The 16900-nt window shown below is 40.7% G+C and overlaps 1 protein-coding gene across 7 annotated transcripts in view; it reads right to left on the reverse strand.

Moving 5' to 3' along the window:
• The window catches only part of NAV2 (neuron navigator 2), a 599301-nt gene that overhangs the window by 259608 nt on the left and 322793 nt on the right, over positions 1 to 16900 (reverse strand). The window contains exon 1 of one of the 7 annotated variants that reach the window (XM_087951115.1): positions 4516 to 4967. The exons of 5 other annotated variants lie outside the window; for them this stretch is intronic. In XM_087951115.1, the coding sequence (XP_087807241.1) occupies positions 4516 to 4566 (51 nt within the window). In that variant the 5' untranslated portion in view covers positions 4567 to 4967. Of the gene's footprint in view, positions 1 to 4515; positions 4968 to 16900 lie in introns of those variants that run through there. One more of the 7 variants, XM_087951114.1, reaches the window with a different exon arrangement.

Genomic DNA, 16900 nt, shown 5'->3' on the forward strand with positions numbered 1-16900 from the left:
TCATCCCAGACAAGCACACCAGGTGCAACACACTATACAAAGCATTTCCGTGAGCTTCTAGTTTGTCCTCTGTGCCTAATAAAATGAGGGGGGGGGGGGAAGCTGTTTGCAACAGATAGAGAACAGTCAATGTGAAAGAGAACAACACACAATTTTTATTAAGATCAATAAAACTTTTCTCGAATGAACATTAGTTGGAATATGCACCGCGGAAATACAAGTGCCTGTAAGCGATTCAAAAAAAGTTGCATCTTTGCACCATTTTATTCAGGAATCGTTTGAGGAAGTAAATGAATAACTAATAAAAAAAGATTAAAGAAAAGAGTTAGCTGACACCCAGACTACCACTGAAGTTTGTTCACTGAACTGATATGATACCACGCAATGACCACAAATATTTTAATTGCTGGGCATGGATGTTATGCTTTGGTGCGTATGGCTTTTTTTTCCAGCATGCAAAATAACTTCAGGTGCCCAGGTACTTCTAGACAAGGAAGAACAGTGAAGGGCACATGGAACCATGCACTGTTCATTCGTTAAAACAATTATAGTTCCCTGTGGCTGATTTTCATTTTCAGACAAGAAGCTGACTTATATAAACTAATTTAACCCTCAGAGAGAGGTAGAATACTGTAAAGTACTGTGTCACCAGAGAGCATTCTTTGATAGAAATAAGCAGTCAGTATGGCTGAGTTTTAAACTAAGCAATGGGATAGATGTAGAGAAGAAAGATTGTACAAGGACAATCTTTATATACGTATTTGGAAACAAAAAGAAGGGCAAGGACCCCTTTGTTACAAAGCAAGGGTGCTTTGGAAACCAGAGAATTATAAGCAGAACGTTCAGGAATGGCTACAGCAGGGGTGTCAAACTCAATCCAGCATGTGGGGTGCTTAGATCTGGCCCGCAGGACCACCCTAGAAACAGTGAAGGACCGGCCCGCGGTGAGTCTGCCAGTGAAAATGGAGCTTTGGAGGGCCACGCCTTAGTTCCGTTTTCGCTGGCAGAGGGCTCAGGCCAACACAGGCGCCCCCGACATGAGTTGATGTTGAGCTGGCCACCTCCCCTGGCCACACGCGCCAAGTTCAAACATAACCCTGATGCGTCCCTCAGTGAAATCAAGTTTGACACCCCTGGGCTACAGGATCCTTTCAAAGATGTGTGCTGTAATTTCAGAACATTCATAGGTGGAAAAAAAAATACCTTTAGATGCAGTCTTTCTGATCACTTTGGTACTGCAATGGAAAAAAGCCACATGGTGATATTTTTTATTATATAAACCGTGTGGAAATCCTTCCACAAATTTGTTCTGCAAAACCAATGCAATGATAATAAGACAAACCAATTAGCTGGTTCAAATACACTCACTTTCTTACACATGAGACACAAGCATGACGGGCAGCAGTATCAGGCCCTTGAAGAAAGATTGAACTTAGAACTTCCATATCATGTCGTTCTTAGAGACCACGCCCTAGGCGTTGCTCTTCTTGGAGCGTTCCATGTTGCTAAGCTTTGTAAACAGAGCGTGTACAACATCTGTTTACTGGTATCAAAAGAGATGAATCCATTGTACCTACACAAAGATTAATGTGATTTAGACATAATGACATAATACAGTACATGGACTGTCCCATAATTTAGTATATTTTGTGATGATGATGATGATGATGATTTATTAACTGGATATGCTGCCCAACTTTCAACAATCTGAGCAGTTTAAAAATTGTTACAAACTTTTAAAACAAAACAACACAAAGCAAAATGGAGCAACAATGTGTGATGGCAGCTGAAGGAGAAGGGAGAATATATTGGTAATAGCCTTGCAGCTTTCCAGGGAGGAGGCAGTACATGTCAGGTAGATCCCCGAGAGACTGCATAGTCCTGAACTGGAGGTGGAGGTGGAGAAGGAAAAGTTCAGGGTAGTCTAGAATCTCCTAGTCTATATCTGTTACATTAGGAGGTTAGTCTGGCAAGATTCTGTCTATCGGCTGTTAAAGGAAATACAGAACTGGACTCAAGTGGATCTTGCTGTGACATCTCTGGGGCTTAGGCCTAACAAGATGGCAGAAATAACAAAACCACGATGGAACAAAGGAAAAAAGGGGGCTTCAATCACATTCGCCAAAGGTCTAGGCAAAGAGCCAGGGCCTTTAAAGACCCCAATAGAAAGGAGAACATTCAAATCTCAGCAGGAACCTCATCGCAGAGGGCAGGTGCTGTTACAGATAAAATACACTTCTGGGTTCTAATAGGTGGCATTATTTAATTGAAGGAACACCGAGGATGCCAACCCTGCCAGATCAGATCAGTTGGACAGAAACGATGAGAGACAAGTAGTTTCTCAAGTAATTTTTTTTCTTAAGGAATGCGTTGCAAAAGAAGAAAACAGATTACAAAAGCATAGTCACCCCATTCCTAAGAGATCTGTAAGGGGCGTGCATAAGTGCACCATCGTGCCTACCGTCCCTGTCCTATTGTCCCCATTTATTCATACCTATTTCCTGTATTTCTTACTCATGTTTATACTTACACCTATTATCTTGTAAGCGATTGACAAATCAAATCAAATCAATAAAATGAGCAAGAGTCAACATATATGAGAGGGAATTCTTTTGCATTCTCCAATTTGCTTATCTCTGTTATGCTGCAACACCCACTGGATTTATAGGTCAGCTCAGGGAGTTTCCAGTGACTTGCTCCCAAGTTAACTTACATGTTAAAGGTCCACTGTTCCTGTTATCAATCAGATTGATTGGTATAATTTAACCATCCCTATGAAGTCTGATCCTAGACACGTGCTTTTTGATCCCAGCTATTCAGCCAAAACATCAAGGGGAAAATTACTGGCATTTTACCCACTTTTTTAAAGCTTGTATCACCCCGCTTTTTTTTTCTTTTTTTGAAAAAAAAAAAAGTTGGCTCAGTTCCTTCTATGTGCTAAATGAAAATTCACCTTTGTTTGGGACCCATTCAAATGCGGCCCGAGATGTTTATGTTTGTAAGAAAGGGCTTTCTATACACCTGCAGAGTCTATTCTCTCTGCTTCCTGATTTCCGGAACATAAGAAGGCAGACGACTGGAATAGCAGGCACCTCTCATTTCAGCCTGCGTAGCAACAGTTCAGTTCTTGCCTGGATAACCCCCCATGCTTAACCTGCACCCTTTCCTGCCAACTCAAAAATTCAATTTTCCAACCGCCACTCATGCACGTTGAATAAAAGCATCTTGATCTCCCGACAGAGAAAAGCTTTTTTTAAAAAAAAAATTCAGCACAATCCTCCACATACTGAAGATGCCTGTCCAAGCAGTCCTTTAAAAGGACCATCTTTCACAGGAGACAATTTTGAATGACAGCCATGGTTGCATCTTTCTGTTAAGTACGCAATACATTCTTCCAAGGTGCAAAAGATTCTACCAGTTTCCCAGGCATTAAAGCTTACAGCCTCCTGACATTTGAAACAAATCCTTGCTATTGTACTCTCAACCTGATCGGAAATGTATTTTTAAAGCAAATGTGCACAGGAGAGCAATTTCCATTGTTTAAAAATAATCCAATGGGTGGGTTAAACCCGCACATGCATAGTTCTTCAAACAGAGCAGTTGTTGCTGGTTCAAGTTTGGGAATCAGTTTTCCAAAGGCACTAATGTATAGGTTCTCCACATGTTTAAACCACAATTGCAAGTGCTGGGCTGGCCAGCAATTTATTTATTTTCCCTCCCTCCCTCCTTCCTTCCTTCCCTTTCCTTCCTTCTTCCTATCTTCTTTCCTTTTCTGCTTCCTTTCCTTTCCTTTCCTTTCCTTCCTTCCCTTCCCTTTCCTTTCCTTCCTTCCTTCCTTTCCTTTCCTTTCCTTCCTTCCTTCCTTCCTTTTCCTTTCCTTCCTTCTTTCCTTTCCTTCCTTCTTCCTTTCTTCTTTCCTTTCCTTTCCTTCCTTCCCTTCCCTCCCTCCCTACCTCCCTCTCTCTCTCCGCTCCCCCTCTCCAGACAGATGTGTAGTTTTCCTAATTTCATTTGTGCTGTGGGAGTGGGAAACCCACACACATTTGCCTCACCCGGGAGTTGCAGGTTCTTTCTAACACTTTACCCAAGCAACCCGAACAAAGCCCTTGGGGGAAGAAGAAGAAAAAAAACCAAGCGCGGGGTGGGGGGAGAGTCAAGCACCCAAATCCACCACCAAGACGGCTTCTCCCAACTCGTTGCGGCTCTGGAATCACGACGAGAGCAAGGCAGCACGCGGAGAAAGGCAAAGCTGGAAGTTTGGCGGGGGGGGCGGGAGATGAAAAAGCCCCAACTCCAGTCCCAACTCTTGCATTGCTTCCGCGGGAAAAGCTCCAGGCAGAGGCCCAACCGCTCAACCTCGAAGGAGGAGCTTGGAGGCAACCGGCCTCCGCTTCCCCTTCTCCAGCGTTGCCCCCTTCCCGACTTGGGTGCGGGCGGGACGCCAAGCGGGAGCCGCGCTACGCCTGGCGGGGAGCTCCAAGCCCGGACGCCTCAGAGGCCAGGGACCCCCCTTACCAATTTCATGGTCAGGTTGTTGTGCTCCCAGCGCCACAGCATCACGCTCATCTTCCTCCGCCCGAGCGCCGCCGGCCAACACCTGCCGAGGGGCCAGCGAAGGCTACAAGCCCATCAGCTCCGGCACTTTTGCGTTGCCAGCCCGGCGGCTCCTCATCCGGCGGCGGCGGGGAGCATCTCTGCCTCTCGGGCGCAGACCGACCTTCTCATCTTAGCCCTCTCTGGAAACGGAAGCTTTCTTCCGGGCGGCGCATAGCCCCGGCCGCCTTTGGATGCCCGCACGCCTTGCTTCGGCTCCCGCCGTCCTCTTGGGAAAAAAGAAAAAAAAAAAGGCGCCCGGGGAGAGAGGGCAGCGGGGACGAGGAAGTCCGTCTCCCTTCGCCGCGGCTGCCAGCGCTTCGCAGATTGGGCGCTCCCGACTCAATGGGCCGTTCAAGGGGCCTGAGGAAGAGAGGCGCGTTTAACCATTTCGGGGGCGGAGCCGGCCCGGGAACTGGGCGACCGATTTGCAAAGCGACCCGTCACCCTCTCTCCCACCCCCCGTGGGCTGCGCGAAGGTGCAGCAGGTGTGGAGGAGTTTTTAAGAAAAAGCTGGTGGGGCCTTCGTGCTTCAGCTGCGTTGGATCCTGGACTTTGTGATTTCCAGTCAGCCTAATGGGAGTTGTAGTCCCAAGCCTTGGAAGGGAACCTGAGGGGAAGCCGTCCTACTCCCCACCCCCACACCCCTATCAGATAGAAAGGAAAGCAGGCAGCTGGGTAGAAGGGAAGAGCTTCACCTGGCTCTCCTGCCATAAATGAATCTAAGCAGGTGGTCCTGTCAGAATCTTGATCCATCCAACCCAGAATATGCAAATATCCCAGCCTTCCCTGTCCTGCCTCACGCTAAGAGGAGATCTTGTCCAATACCTCTGAAGAGCACCAATTTCCCAGAATCTCAGACAAAACTCTTGACTCTGTTCTGTATTTCTGTAGTTACTCTAATATTTGGCAGAACCCTAAGATAGAATATATGAATGCAGTGTGATGTCTGATTGTGTGTGTGTGTGTGTGTGAGAGAGAGAGAGAGAGAGAGAAGGTGCTCTTAGGATCAGATCTGTATGTTCAGCAGCAATCCAGTCTAAACCACCTGCATTACTGTCAACAGTTGGTAGTAACCTGTCCCTCTGATTCAGCTTTTAACCAAGGTTGCTATGCAATCTAAATAGGTACTAGACTGCTGAATTGCCTGATTTTATAGAAGGCACTAAAACAAAAACAAAAAAAACCGCACTGTGGCTAGATTCATACAGCATATTGAGGCACAAACTAGCCAATAATATTTTAGCTTGGCATGTTACATGAATCCAATATCTAAACTCTGAACTATGGGAAGAAAGTTCTAGCAGAACGGGGCGGGCATTACACAGGAAAAAATATAGGAAAGGGAATGTTTTTCCCCCCTTTTGCTATCATATTTCCAGTACAATTCCTCTAGCATGCTTCTTAAGTATGAATTTGAAACTACCTCTGCTTCAGCTTTTCTACCGATGAAGATCAGCCTCACACTTGCCTGCAAGAAATGAGAAGCAAAGATGCCAGTACACCTTATATAGACCATCCACGGATGCAACAGATATAAAATCTTAGCTTGCCTCTTTCTGTACCCATCAGGAAAGCATGCAGAGCATTTGCCCCAACCCTGGCAGAGGAGGGAGACATAGCCTTTTTCCTTTTGTATACTTATGTACAGACATAAACATACAAAAGTCAGCTGAGGGGCTTTAAGACAGTCATTCTCCCTCAGCCCAGCTCACCTCAAAGGGATGCTGCTGTTGTGGGGAAATAAAAGGGTGGAATATTATGTATGTTTGCTGTCCTGAGTTGTTTATACAAATAATAAAAGTGTTTTTAAAAAGGGAGGGAGGGACAGAGGGAGGGAAGGAAGGAAGGAAGGAAGGAAGGAAGGAAGGAAGGAAGGAAGGAAGGACATCTCCTCTCTAGGAACCAGAGGTGGTATTCAACTGGTTCTGACCAGTTCTGGAGAACCGGTAGTAGAAATTTTGTGTAGTTCGGAGAACCAGCAAATACCACCTCCTACTGGCCCCAACCCCATCTATTCTCTGCCTCCCGAGTCCCAGCTGGGTCTTCTTTTGTTGCCCTGCACAGGAAAACGGAGCTGGAAAGCAGGTTAGTGGGGTGGGAAGGGAATGGGATTTTGTAGTAACCTTCCCCTGCCACACCCGCCAAGCCACATCACGCCACACCCACAGAACTGGTAGTAAAAATGTTTGAATCCCACCACTGCTAGGAACTAGTTAGATGGATGCACAAGTGCTGCCTCTATAGTGTGTGTGCGCATATGAGTGTGTTTGAAAAACAGAGGATATAATCCAGATAGATGGATGTGTTATCTTTCTGTGTATGTATGTGCATGCGAACATGTATGTTGGTAGCACATGGCAAGTTACCTATGCTCTACTCTGAAGAGAAAACAGAGAGAACTTAGATTGGAACAGTTTGCATTTGTAGCTGCTCTCCAACTGTCTCTGTCATAGGGATTCATTGGGAAATTAACTTCTGAATATTTTTTTTCTATGCAGCTTACAATCAGATAAAGCCCATTTTTGACTCCGATCTCTTTTTTGCTCGCTTCTTTCACAATTGCAGGCTGGGTTTCATTCCATTTTGTTTTCAGAATTAACTTGGTGATGGACAAAGAGACAGAATCCTAAGTCCTTTTAATTATTTCTTTCTGTCTTTCTGTTGGATTGGGTGGGGGGAGGAGAGAGAAAATCTTTCATACTTCATCCCCATTACCCTTGCAAAGCAACCTTTAACAAATTTTGGGAGGAGAAGCTTTGCTTTTTGGGCACCTATGTTTCTAATATGGTTATTTTTAATTTGCTCCAATGATTTTTTTCAATAAATCTTTTCACAACATACAAAAACTGAAAAGGTGTTGCTTTTGGTCCAACTTAGAATGTATCACCATAAATGGCACGAGCATGACATGCTAGGCTGAATGACTAAGTTTGATATTCTGAAGCCAGAAATTATGGTGTGTCCTACCACCACCTATACTTTCTTGAGAAATATGCCAATGTATACATCTGCATCCTTGTTTAATGCTTACAAAGGCTGTTATGTATAAGTTGGGTTGACAAAATCAGAAACGAGGAAGTTCTAAGCTGCCTGGGAAAGCCAAGGGAAATCATCAAAACCATAAAAAAAGCAAAAGTTAGAATATTTTTGATATGTGATGCAACACCCAGAAAAATACGGCAGACTTCACTTAATCTTCCAAGGAAAGATTGAAGGCAAACAAGGTTCAGACAGAAGAAGAACATCATGGCTTCAAAATCTAAGGGACTGGCTTGGCCAACACTCAACAGCACTTTTTGTGTGCAGTTGTTGATAAAAATAGGATCAGCAACATGATTGCCAACGTCCAATGACAGATATGATACAAGAAGAAGAAGAAGTAGCCAGAGGTGGTATTCAGTAGGTTCTGACCAGTTCTGGAGAACCGATAGTGGAAATTTTGAGTAGTTCAGAGAACCAGCAAATACCACCTCTGACTGGAAATTTTACAGTATCCTTTTCCTGCCATGCCCACCAAGTCATACCCACAGAACCGGTAGTAAAAAAAAAATTGAATCCCACCACTGAGTAGGCTCCATGGTACAGGCAGGATAAGGTTTTTGAAAAGGAATTAGTTCAAGGTTTATCTCCACCTGGGGCTTACTCATTTAGATTTTGCTTCATCAAAGGCTACAATAGTCAACATAATTTATTCTAGAAGACCCAAACCTGATGCTGGTGCAGTACACATTCCAAAATAACCATCCAGGAAGCCACTAATGGTCTTTGAAACTATGGACTTTCTTTGCATGCCTTAGTCTAGAACTAATGTATCATCAATTCCCCATCACAGCTGCCCATGATGATTTACACACCACAAATACTGGATTCACATCACAAACTAAACCCAAACCAGGCAAATTATGTTATGGCTTATAATATGGACCTAGCCACCACAGGTAGTCCTCACTTAACTATGGCAATTGGGAACAGCAACTAGATAGCTAAACAGCATAGTCATAAAGCACAACTTCATGTGATTGTGCCAACTTATGGCACTCTTATTTGCTGTAAATTACACAAACCCTACACAGCTGCCACATCCCACTGTCATTTGATTCCCAGTTGTGATCTCCTGCCAGTTTCCTTGCTGACTTTGCTTGTTGGAAGCTGACAGTGAAGGTGGCAAATATAGGATGCTACAATATTATAATTATAGACTACTTGCAAGAGCCCTGAATTGTGATCATATGACTGTGGAATTCTGTGACAGCCACAGCTATGAAGATCTGTTGTACATTTCCCTCATTCAATGCTATTGTAATCTTGAATGGTCACTGACCAAGAATTAGATATATTTTACTTTCAAAGGATTTGTTGATTAGTTTATTAATTTTTTGTCACAGCAGAGATAAATGATTTTGTAGCTACAACCTTAGGTATGCAATGATAAATGCAGCAGAAATATATCAGTGTTTAAATTAAAAAAAAATCCACAGTAGACTATTAATAGAATGACCTTAAATTTTCTTCCCCAATAAAAAGATGCTCCACTGACAGGGAAAATCAAGTCCTCCAAAATCTTTCCAGTTATTTGGTATCCGAAAGACCACATCCAGGATGCTAAACTGCTGTGAGAAAGGGTTGCTGCAAGTTGGCAAGCTTGTAAATTAGATGCATGAGTTTCAAAAAGGTCAAAGGTAGCTGCAATGAACCAATGACAAATGAACACATAAATGAAAGTGTGAGAGAGGTTGGAAGGAAGGAAGAATAGCTTGGATGAAAGGCCAAGGGACTTTCTAAGGGAATTATGTAAGTTCTCTTAACCACTGCTTCCATAAGCTGCCAGGGCCTTTAGAGCCTTTTTGTAGCTGAATTTAATTTGTCCCTTCCACTCTGCTTTGGAAATGTGACACAAGTTGTTTCCCCAGTCTCTTGATCCTGCACTTGAGGTTCCCAGTTATTCCACAAAGAAGATACAGGCCAGAATACATATTTAGGAAAGGATGTGGTTCAGAGTTCTAAGCCATATCATTTCTGAAGCCTTAACAGCAGTTCTCTGGAATTAACAAATGAAAGGAAGAGGTAGAATTGAAACAGGCTGGATTCTCATATGCACTAAATCATATGTAGTTTGTTTTTGGTGTAGCATATTGGTGAACTATGCCATGTGGTTAGTAAATTATGGCTCATGAATCAAGATATTGTGTAAACCAAGAACAGTGTGTAGACATCATGGCTTAGAGGAATGTGGGAATCATGTTTTTGTCTCTCTAAACAGACACCAATTCTATTATCAAGTCAGGCATAAAGAATTAGATTTTATTTGGTGGGGTCTTTCTCTACCCTCCCCCTCTTATTTTCACTTATTAATCCCTATATTCACATGTCAAGCAAAACTAGAGCTTAACCATGCCCTTCTTAATACATTTGAAGAACATTTATATATTTATTTGTTTTTTTTAAATTTCCTGTGGACCCACCACTAAATAAAATATGTCCTATGAGATCAATCAGTCAGTCAGCTAGAAGTAATTGAATATAGAATAACCAACTGAAGATAGACTGACGGACTGCTAGCTAAAATTACTTTTAATATTCTTAAATGGGTGCTCCATCATTGGAAGGTTGTTGTTTTTTGCTCTGGGATTATCTGAGGATTTCTGCCCTGTGCAAGGAGTTGAAAATTAGAAGATGTCCTAAGTTCCATCCAACAGTATAATTCTGCATGACAAAAATCTATAGAGTGCTAATATTGTGAAGTATAAAATAACAAGCATGCAAGGTGTAAAGAGTTGGATAGCAAAAGGAATAAACTATATAAATCTTAATTTGTACATACCGCATTTTCAAATCAGCAAACTTTAATTAGCATCCCACCAGTAAAATGCACTTTGATTTGGCCATATTCATTTCATGAAGATATTTGAATTCAGCTGTACTTTGACTTAAAGTAAGCTTTATTCCAGAAATCCCAATAACATTGCCAGTTGTAATTGCCTCTCCTTTCCTTTCCTTTCCTTTCCTTTCCTTTCCTTTCCTTTCCTTTCCTTTCCTTTCCTTTCCTGTTAAAGCAGTATTGCTGTGAAGTTCTTTCATCTTCGTGCAGAACTTCCCTTTTAAGGAGCTCCTTGAACAAACTGAGAGATAAGATTGGAAGCAGAGTTGGCAAAATCCTTTCTCTGACCTTTTGCCTCCTCCATAAGCAACCTTTGAACAGCACTTGCTTAAATGCTGGCTGTGTTGACAAATTTAAAAGGGTAAAGAAATAAAGGAAACCACATCCATACGGTCTTTGAAAAATATTATCTTCTATCTTTATCAAAAAAAATATGGGGGGAATAAGATATGCAGGGATTTCACAATTCCTTAGTTTTAAAGTATTGATACAAAGCAACTGGAGGTGTGGTGGGAAGTGTTAGTGGAAGCATTTAACTAGTACTATATATAAAATGCATGTCAAGCTAAAGAGCCTGTTAGAGGTCCTAATGGGATGTTAATGGGCACTTAAATGCCCCAATTTATGTGCAAAATAATGCCCTTCTTCAATGAATGGGTCTTCAATGACACTGAAAACAGGTATGATTCCTACATTCAGTACCCTAATGAATACAATTTGAGCTCCCCAGGCACAAAGAATACTGTTGAGAAAACAAGAGGAAACAGATGTTGGGAAAATTATGAATGAATTCAGAATGCAAAAACATTGTCAATGCATCAGTTGCTACAGGGAGATTTCTCAGGAAAAGCCATTAACCATTGAGCACTAATTCATTGTGTTGCCCTGGAAAATATGCATAACAACTACAGGCTGGATGGCATTTCCCTGATCTTACTGAATTTATTACAATTAGTATGCCTTGCTATCACTGAGTTCTCTAACTCCACTGCAGTTATTCAGCAACATGCAGAATATGTTAATAGACTACTTTGCTGCTCATGCTTGTTTATCCTGTGGTGTTGATGATATAAAACACTGTGCCAAGCAACAACATATATTTCTGAGAGAAATATGGCTCTTTATGGTAGTATAAAGCCTCCATATGTGAGATGCTGTCCCAGGAGAAACAGCTAAAAGCTTACCTCTATGACAGCTATTATGCAGTTCTGGTAACAGTGGTGTTACAGTATATTTAATGCAGAAGAGAAGATTTAGAAAAATTTCCTACAGCAGCATGTAATTAAGATTATATTCTCAGTCCCTGCTAAACAAGAAATATAAATTGCTTAGGGTTAAATGAATGTCACATAAATTTGATAGCCAATATTTCTTCTGTTGTTATCTACCTTCAAGTCAATCTCAACTCCTGGTAACTACATGGACATATCCAAAATTATATTCAATTCATATATGATATGGGCTCAACAGTTTTCAAATTGGTAGAAAACCGTGCCACTAGTTTTAGGTAAGGGGGGGCTATAGCAATCCCTAATTGCCTATTTTCATATGAAAGTGCTCTTGAAGGTACCATAACAAATATTAATAAAGCCCAGTTGATATTGTGATCCATATCTTATTTTAAAAATATCGAGTTTGGATTAAACTTCTCTGTTGCTTAAAAAGATAACAGCCTCCCCAAACATTAATATCCACATTTTGAATCACCCCAAGTGTATTAATTCCTGTTAATTTCAATCAACTGCCAGTGCTAGTTATCATTTCAGGAATATTATTGTACATTTAGTAAATACAAGAATGCATTTAAAATGTTAGGAGAAACTTCACACAACTTCCATGTTGTGCACCAATTTTATATTGGCTTGGGAATCTAAGAAATCATTCCCAGAATGCCTGTTGAATGTTGCCTTTTATCAGGAAGATGAACAGTAGTACCTCTTCTCCATGGAAACATCTGTTCCAGCAAAGTGAGGATGGCTTTCAGTCTTTTAGAAAGTTATATAATTTCAGCTGTTTCAGAGGCTTTTGTGATTCCTGATTCATTAGTGTGGGGATATCAATGCAATGTTATCTGAATTGTCTATGACTACTATTTGAAGTGTAGTAGTAGTAGTAGTAGTAGTAGTAGTAGTAGTAGTAGTATAGTAGTAGTAGTAGTAGTAGTAATTGTTCTAACGTTTGCCTGTAAGCTGCCTAGAAACTTATTAAGATTGAAGTAGTACATCCATTTTCCCAATAAATCAATGAATGGCTACAGTTCTTCAAAGAAAACATAACAGTTTTGGTGAGGTGAGAATATTGTAATGCAATGAACTTAATTCTCAGAAGAATTGTTAGATGGGTGAAGGGCAAAATTTGGATAAACATATAAATGAATAAATGCAATAGTACTTAGACTTATATACTGCTTCACAGAACTATACAGCCCTCTCTAAGCTGTTTACAGAGTCAGCATATTGCCCCCAACAATCTGGGTCCTCATTTTACCCACCTCAAAAGAGTGGAAAGCTGAGTCAGCCTTGAGCCTGGTGAGATTCGATCTGCCAAACTGCCGGCAGCCAGTGATCAGCAGAAGTAGCCTGCAGTACTGCGTTCTAACCACTGCACCACCACAGCTCTTATAAGATTAGCATTTATTTTTAAAATGCAAAATATTACAAGCATATTAATATAAGTTTAATTTTTCAGGTTTATTCATTTGTTTTTCTGCCTTATTCTATTTAATTTCTTTCAGGGATAGATACTCATACATGAATCATTGTTGCCATGCACATGTCATTTCCCATCATGAGTCTTGCCTCAGAGGACAGCATCGAAACCAGACAGCACAGAAACAAATGGAGTTTGTCATTCATCCTTATCTTCTTAACTCTCAATTCCTTATGGGTTCCAATCATACTGTAATGTTTACATGATGGCATTGGATTTAAAAATGCTTAAACTCCCATTGAACTCAATAGAATGAAAACAAGATAATACCTTTTAACCTTGGAGTGTTCAGATTTCTGAATAGCAGATATGACTCATTTAAATATTGACTGTGATAAAACAATTGTGAATACCATTCCTTAGTATATCAGAATACAACATATGAAACCAGGGGATTTGGTCTGATTATGTCAAAAAGGTCAAACTATGCCTCCTTTGTTCATGTCTTTGTTAAACACTTTGCAGAATTCACCTTTTTCTCTCTTGGTTTAATTTGCCAGAAGTACTGATAAAAAAAACACATCCTTGAGCATTTCAACATTTCTTACAAACTAAATTAAATTATAAATCAATGCAAAGAATGGAAGCTATTCTCTTTTGAGGGAAGACATACACAATTTAGGAAATGCTCTTCTCGACCATTTAAAATTTAATAATGGAATTAAACTTAATCCTGGGATGTATGTAAAGTGACAGCAGTGAAGAATGGCATGATATGTAAAGCAACCAATTTATTGCACTCCTTGAAGGTAAGTCCATGCAAGTTCTTGTATTAAGAGAAATTATAGGAGAATGATTTGAGTAATGCCAATGTTGAATATCAATGCTGAAGGGGGATGGAGAAGTGTGAGTAAATCAGATGGATGAATGTCCTTGTTTACTGACATAGTTTTTTGTGAGTACTTAAAAGGTCACTTCTAATGAGTCAACAAGGCTCCCCATATGTTTTCATGTCTCATCACAGCTGAATCAGCTTCTGTTGCTTTGATGGATTTTTCAGGCCATTTTATTTTTGGTTGTCTACTAAAGCAGGGGTCCCCAACCGCCGGTCCGCGGACCGGTACCGGCCGCGGAACAAGCCTTACCGGGCCGCTGGTTGCTGGGCGCCGCCATCTTTTTTGGAAAGCTCACCGGAAGCGCTGTTTCGTCATAAAAGATGGCGGCGCCAGCTGTGGTGAGCTTTTCCGGGTAGAAAGCCATTTCTACCCGAAAAGCTCACCAAGCGCAGCGCCGCCATCTTTTATGACGAAACAGCGCTTCCGTGACGCCACCGGAAGCGCTGTTTCGTCATAAAAGATGGCGGCGCCCAGTTGACGCGATACCGGGCCGCGCGCCAGCTGATGTCGGAACCGGTCAGCGGCGGCCGAAAAGGTTGGGGATCCCTGTACTAAAGCATTATCTTTGAAAACAGTGCTCCTTTGGCCTTCTTGTTATGCAGTAATGAGTCATCAAATTTACTGACTCTTATCATTCAGTGTTTCTTGGAATGACATCAGCATCCTGAAAGCTGGACAGTTCCATACACTTCACTTCAAAGATTTTTCTTCCTTGTTTCTTCAGAGATCTTTCCAAAGATTATCTAGACTTGCTGAAGATAAACTACAATGCATTTGCACAACATGTTCACCCACACTCCCATACAGCACGAAATCTGAGATTTAAAAGAAACAATTGCACCATAGAAAAGTTTGTGTTTTTTGTTTTTTTTAAATAAGCCATTGATATGTTACCAAACTGTTAAGGTTCAAAATATGATGTCCTTTTAATAATAAAAATGATCAATGTGTATTAGATTAAGATGTTAGAAAACACAGATGGATAAGGAAAGCATATTAGAAGTATTATATATCTATGGGGTAATTATTGACTCCATAGATATATAATTGTGGGCATAAGATCGTACGAGTTAACATTATCATAAAATTAACCATCATTATCATAATTACACTCCGCCAACTCTTTCTCTCCCCAAAATGAAACTTTCTTATTGCCTCACCAGTTCTCATAGCAAAATACAGGTCTAGCCTTTAGATTTGAATTCCTTTATCAACAGAGAAGTCATTCAAATTAACTCATAAGAGAATTTCTTGTGTTAGAAAAACATAATACCTTGAAGTAAAATTGAACATATGCCTAATGTTTCTCTTCTTTTCTGGGTTTTTACAACAAAGAATCTTAACAGAAACTACTACAAAAAGTTCGTGTGTGTGTGTGTGTGTATTTGTACTTCTGTCCGATATTTTTTCTTTAATCTTTTCTATTCTCTTTCTTATTAGTTCTTGTTACTTTTTATCTTTATACTTTAAAATTTAATGCAACAATGTATTAAAAAGTGACCAGTATGTTTCTTACAGTTGTAATAGAATATTCTTAATGTTTTACTATAGCCAGATATCATCTTCATTGTTTTCATGTGTGTGTTGGAGAGTTGTGGGAACACAATCCCACCCTTGGATGGGATTTGACCTTATCTCCCCTATATGGTTACGATCCAATCCATTTCAACCCAACAACACACAAACTGCATAAAATAGCAATAGCCCTTAGACTTGTATACTGCTTCACAGTGCTTTACAGCCCTCTCTAAACAATTTATAGAGTCAGCATATTCCCCCCACAATCTGGGTCCTCGTGTAAATAATGTATTAAGGATTGCAGCATCACCAAAAAGCTGTCTATTTCTAGAGTCAAGCCAATGCAATTAAGTCAAAGCAGCTACCAGAAACTTTAAGAAATAGTTCAGAACTGTCAGTGGAATTTATGCTATTCATTTACAACTTTTATCAGATCCCCTTCATTTCATTTGTGCTGAAGGTGGATATTAATATAATATTGCCAGATGCTAAAAATCAGTTACATTCTTATTGGTCTTAATTAAAGAAACTCATGTTATATTACGTTAAAAGTAAAATCACCTTTCTTTCGGAAATGGTTTGCCCAATTACTTGCCTTTCATCTTTTCTGTTTTCCTATACTTCAGTGATATTCTGACAAAGCAAAGCAATTAATTCTAGCAAAGCTAGATAAGTCTCAGCTTACACCATTACAGCAGTTTCAGGCTACGTAACCCATCCTGCCTAGGTCTGCCTTTATTCCCAAAATAAGCTTCTACCTAGAAAGCAAGTCTGAAACAAGATTTTCAGTTCAAATACTTGCAAGAAAATTTATTGGAAGCATTTTAATGAACCAGACTGAATGACATAACCTAAATAGTTAATATGAGCCACTGTTCAACATTTCAATCAGGGCTTTTGGTCTGGAATTGCTTCAATCAGAATAGAGCCGGAAGGGACCTTGTAGGTCATCTGGTCTGGCCCCTTGCTCAAGCAGGAGACCCTACACCATTTCAGACAAGTGACTGTCCAATCTCTTCTTAAAAGCCTCCAGTGATGAAGCACTTCCGACTTCTGAAGGCAAGCCGTTCCACTGGTTAATGGTTCTCACTGTTAGGAAGTTTCTCCTTAATTCTAGGTTGCTTCTTTCCTTGATTTGTTTCCATCCATTGTTTCTTGTCCTCCCCTCAGGTGCTTTGGAAAATAAGTTGACTCCCTCCTCTTTTTGGCAGCCTCTCAAAATACTGGATAAAGCAAAGAGCTTGTTTGAGCTCTTGTCAACTCAGGCATGTGTTATCAATGACAGCATCCAGTCACCTGTTGGCCTCTCAGTTTTATCAAGTAGTTGCTATAGTTTTGAAAACTATAAAGGTAAAGGTTCCCC

This window comes from Notechis scutatus, chromosome 1, assembly GCF_049901735.1.
Source record: "Notechis scutatus isolate UNSWTSFEM ecotype Mainland chromosome 1, rNotScu1.2, whole genome shotgun sequence".
In the NCBI taxonomy this organism is placed as follows: domain Eukaryota; kingdom Metazoa; phylum Chordata; class Lepidosauria; order Squamata; family Elapidae; genus Notechis; species Notechis scutatus.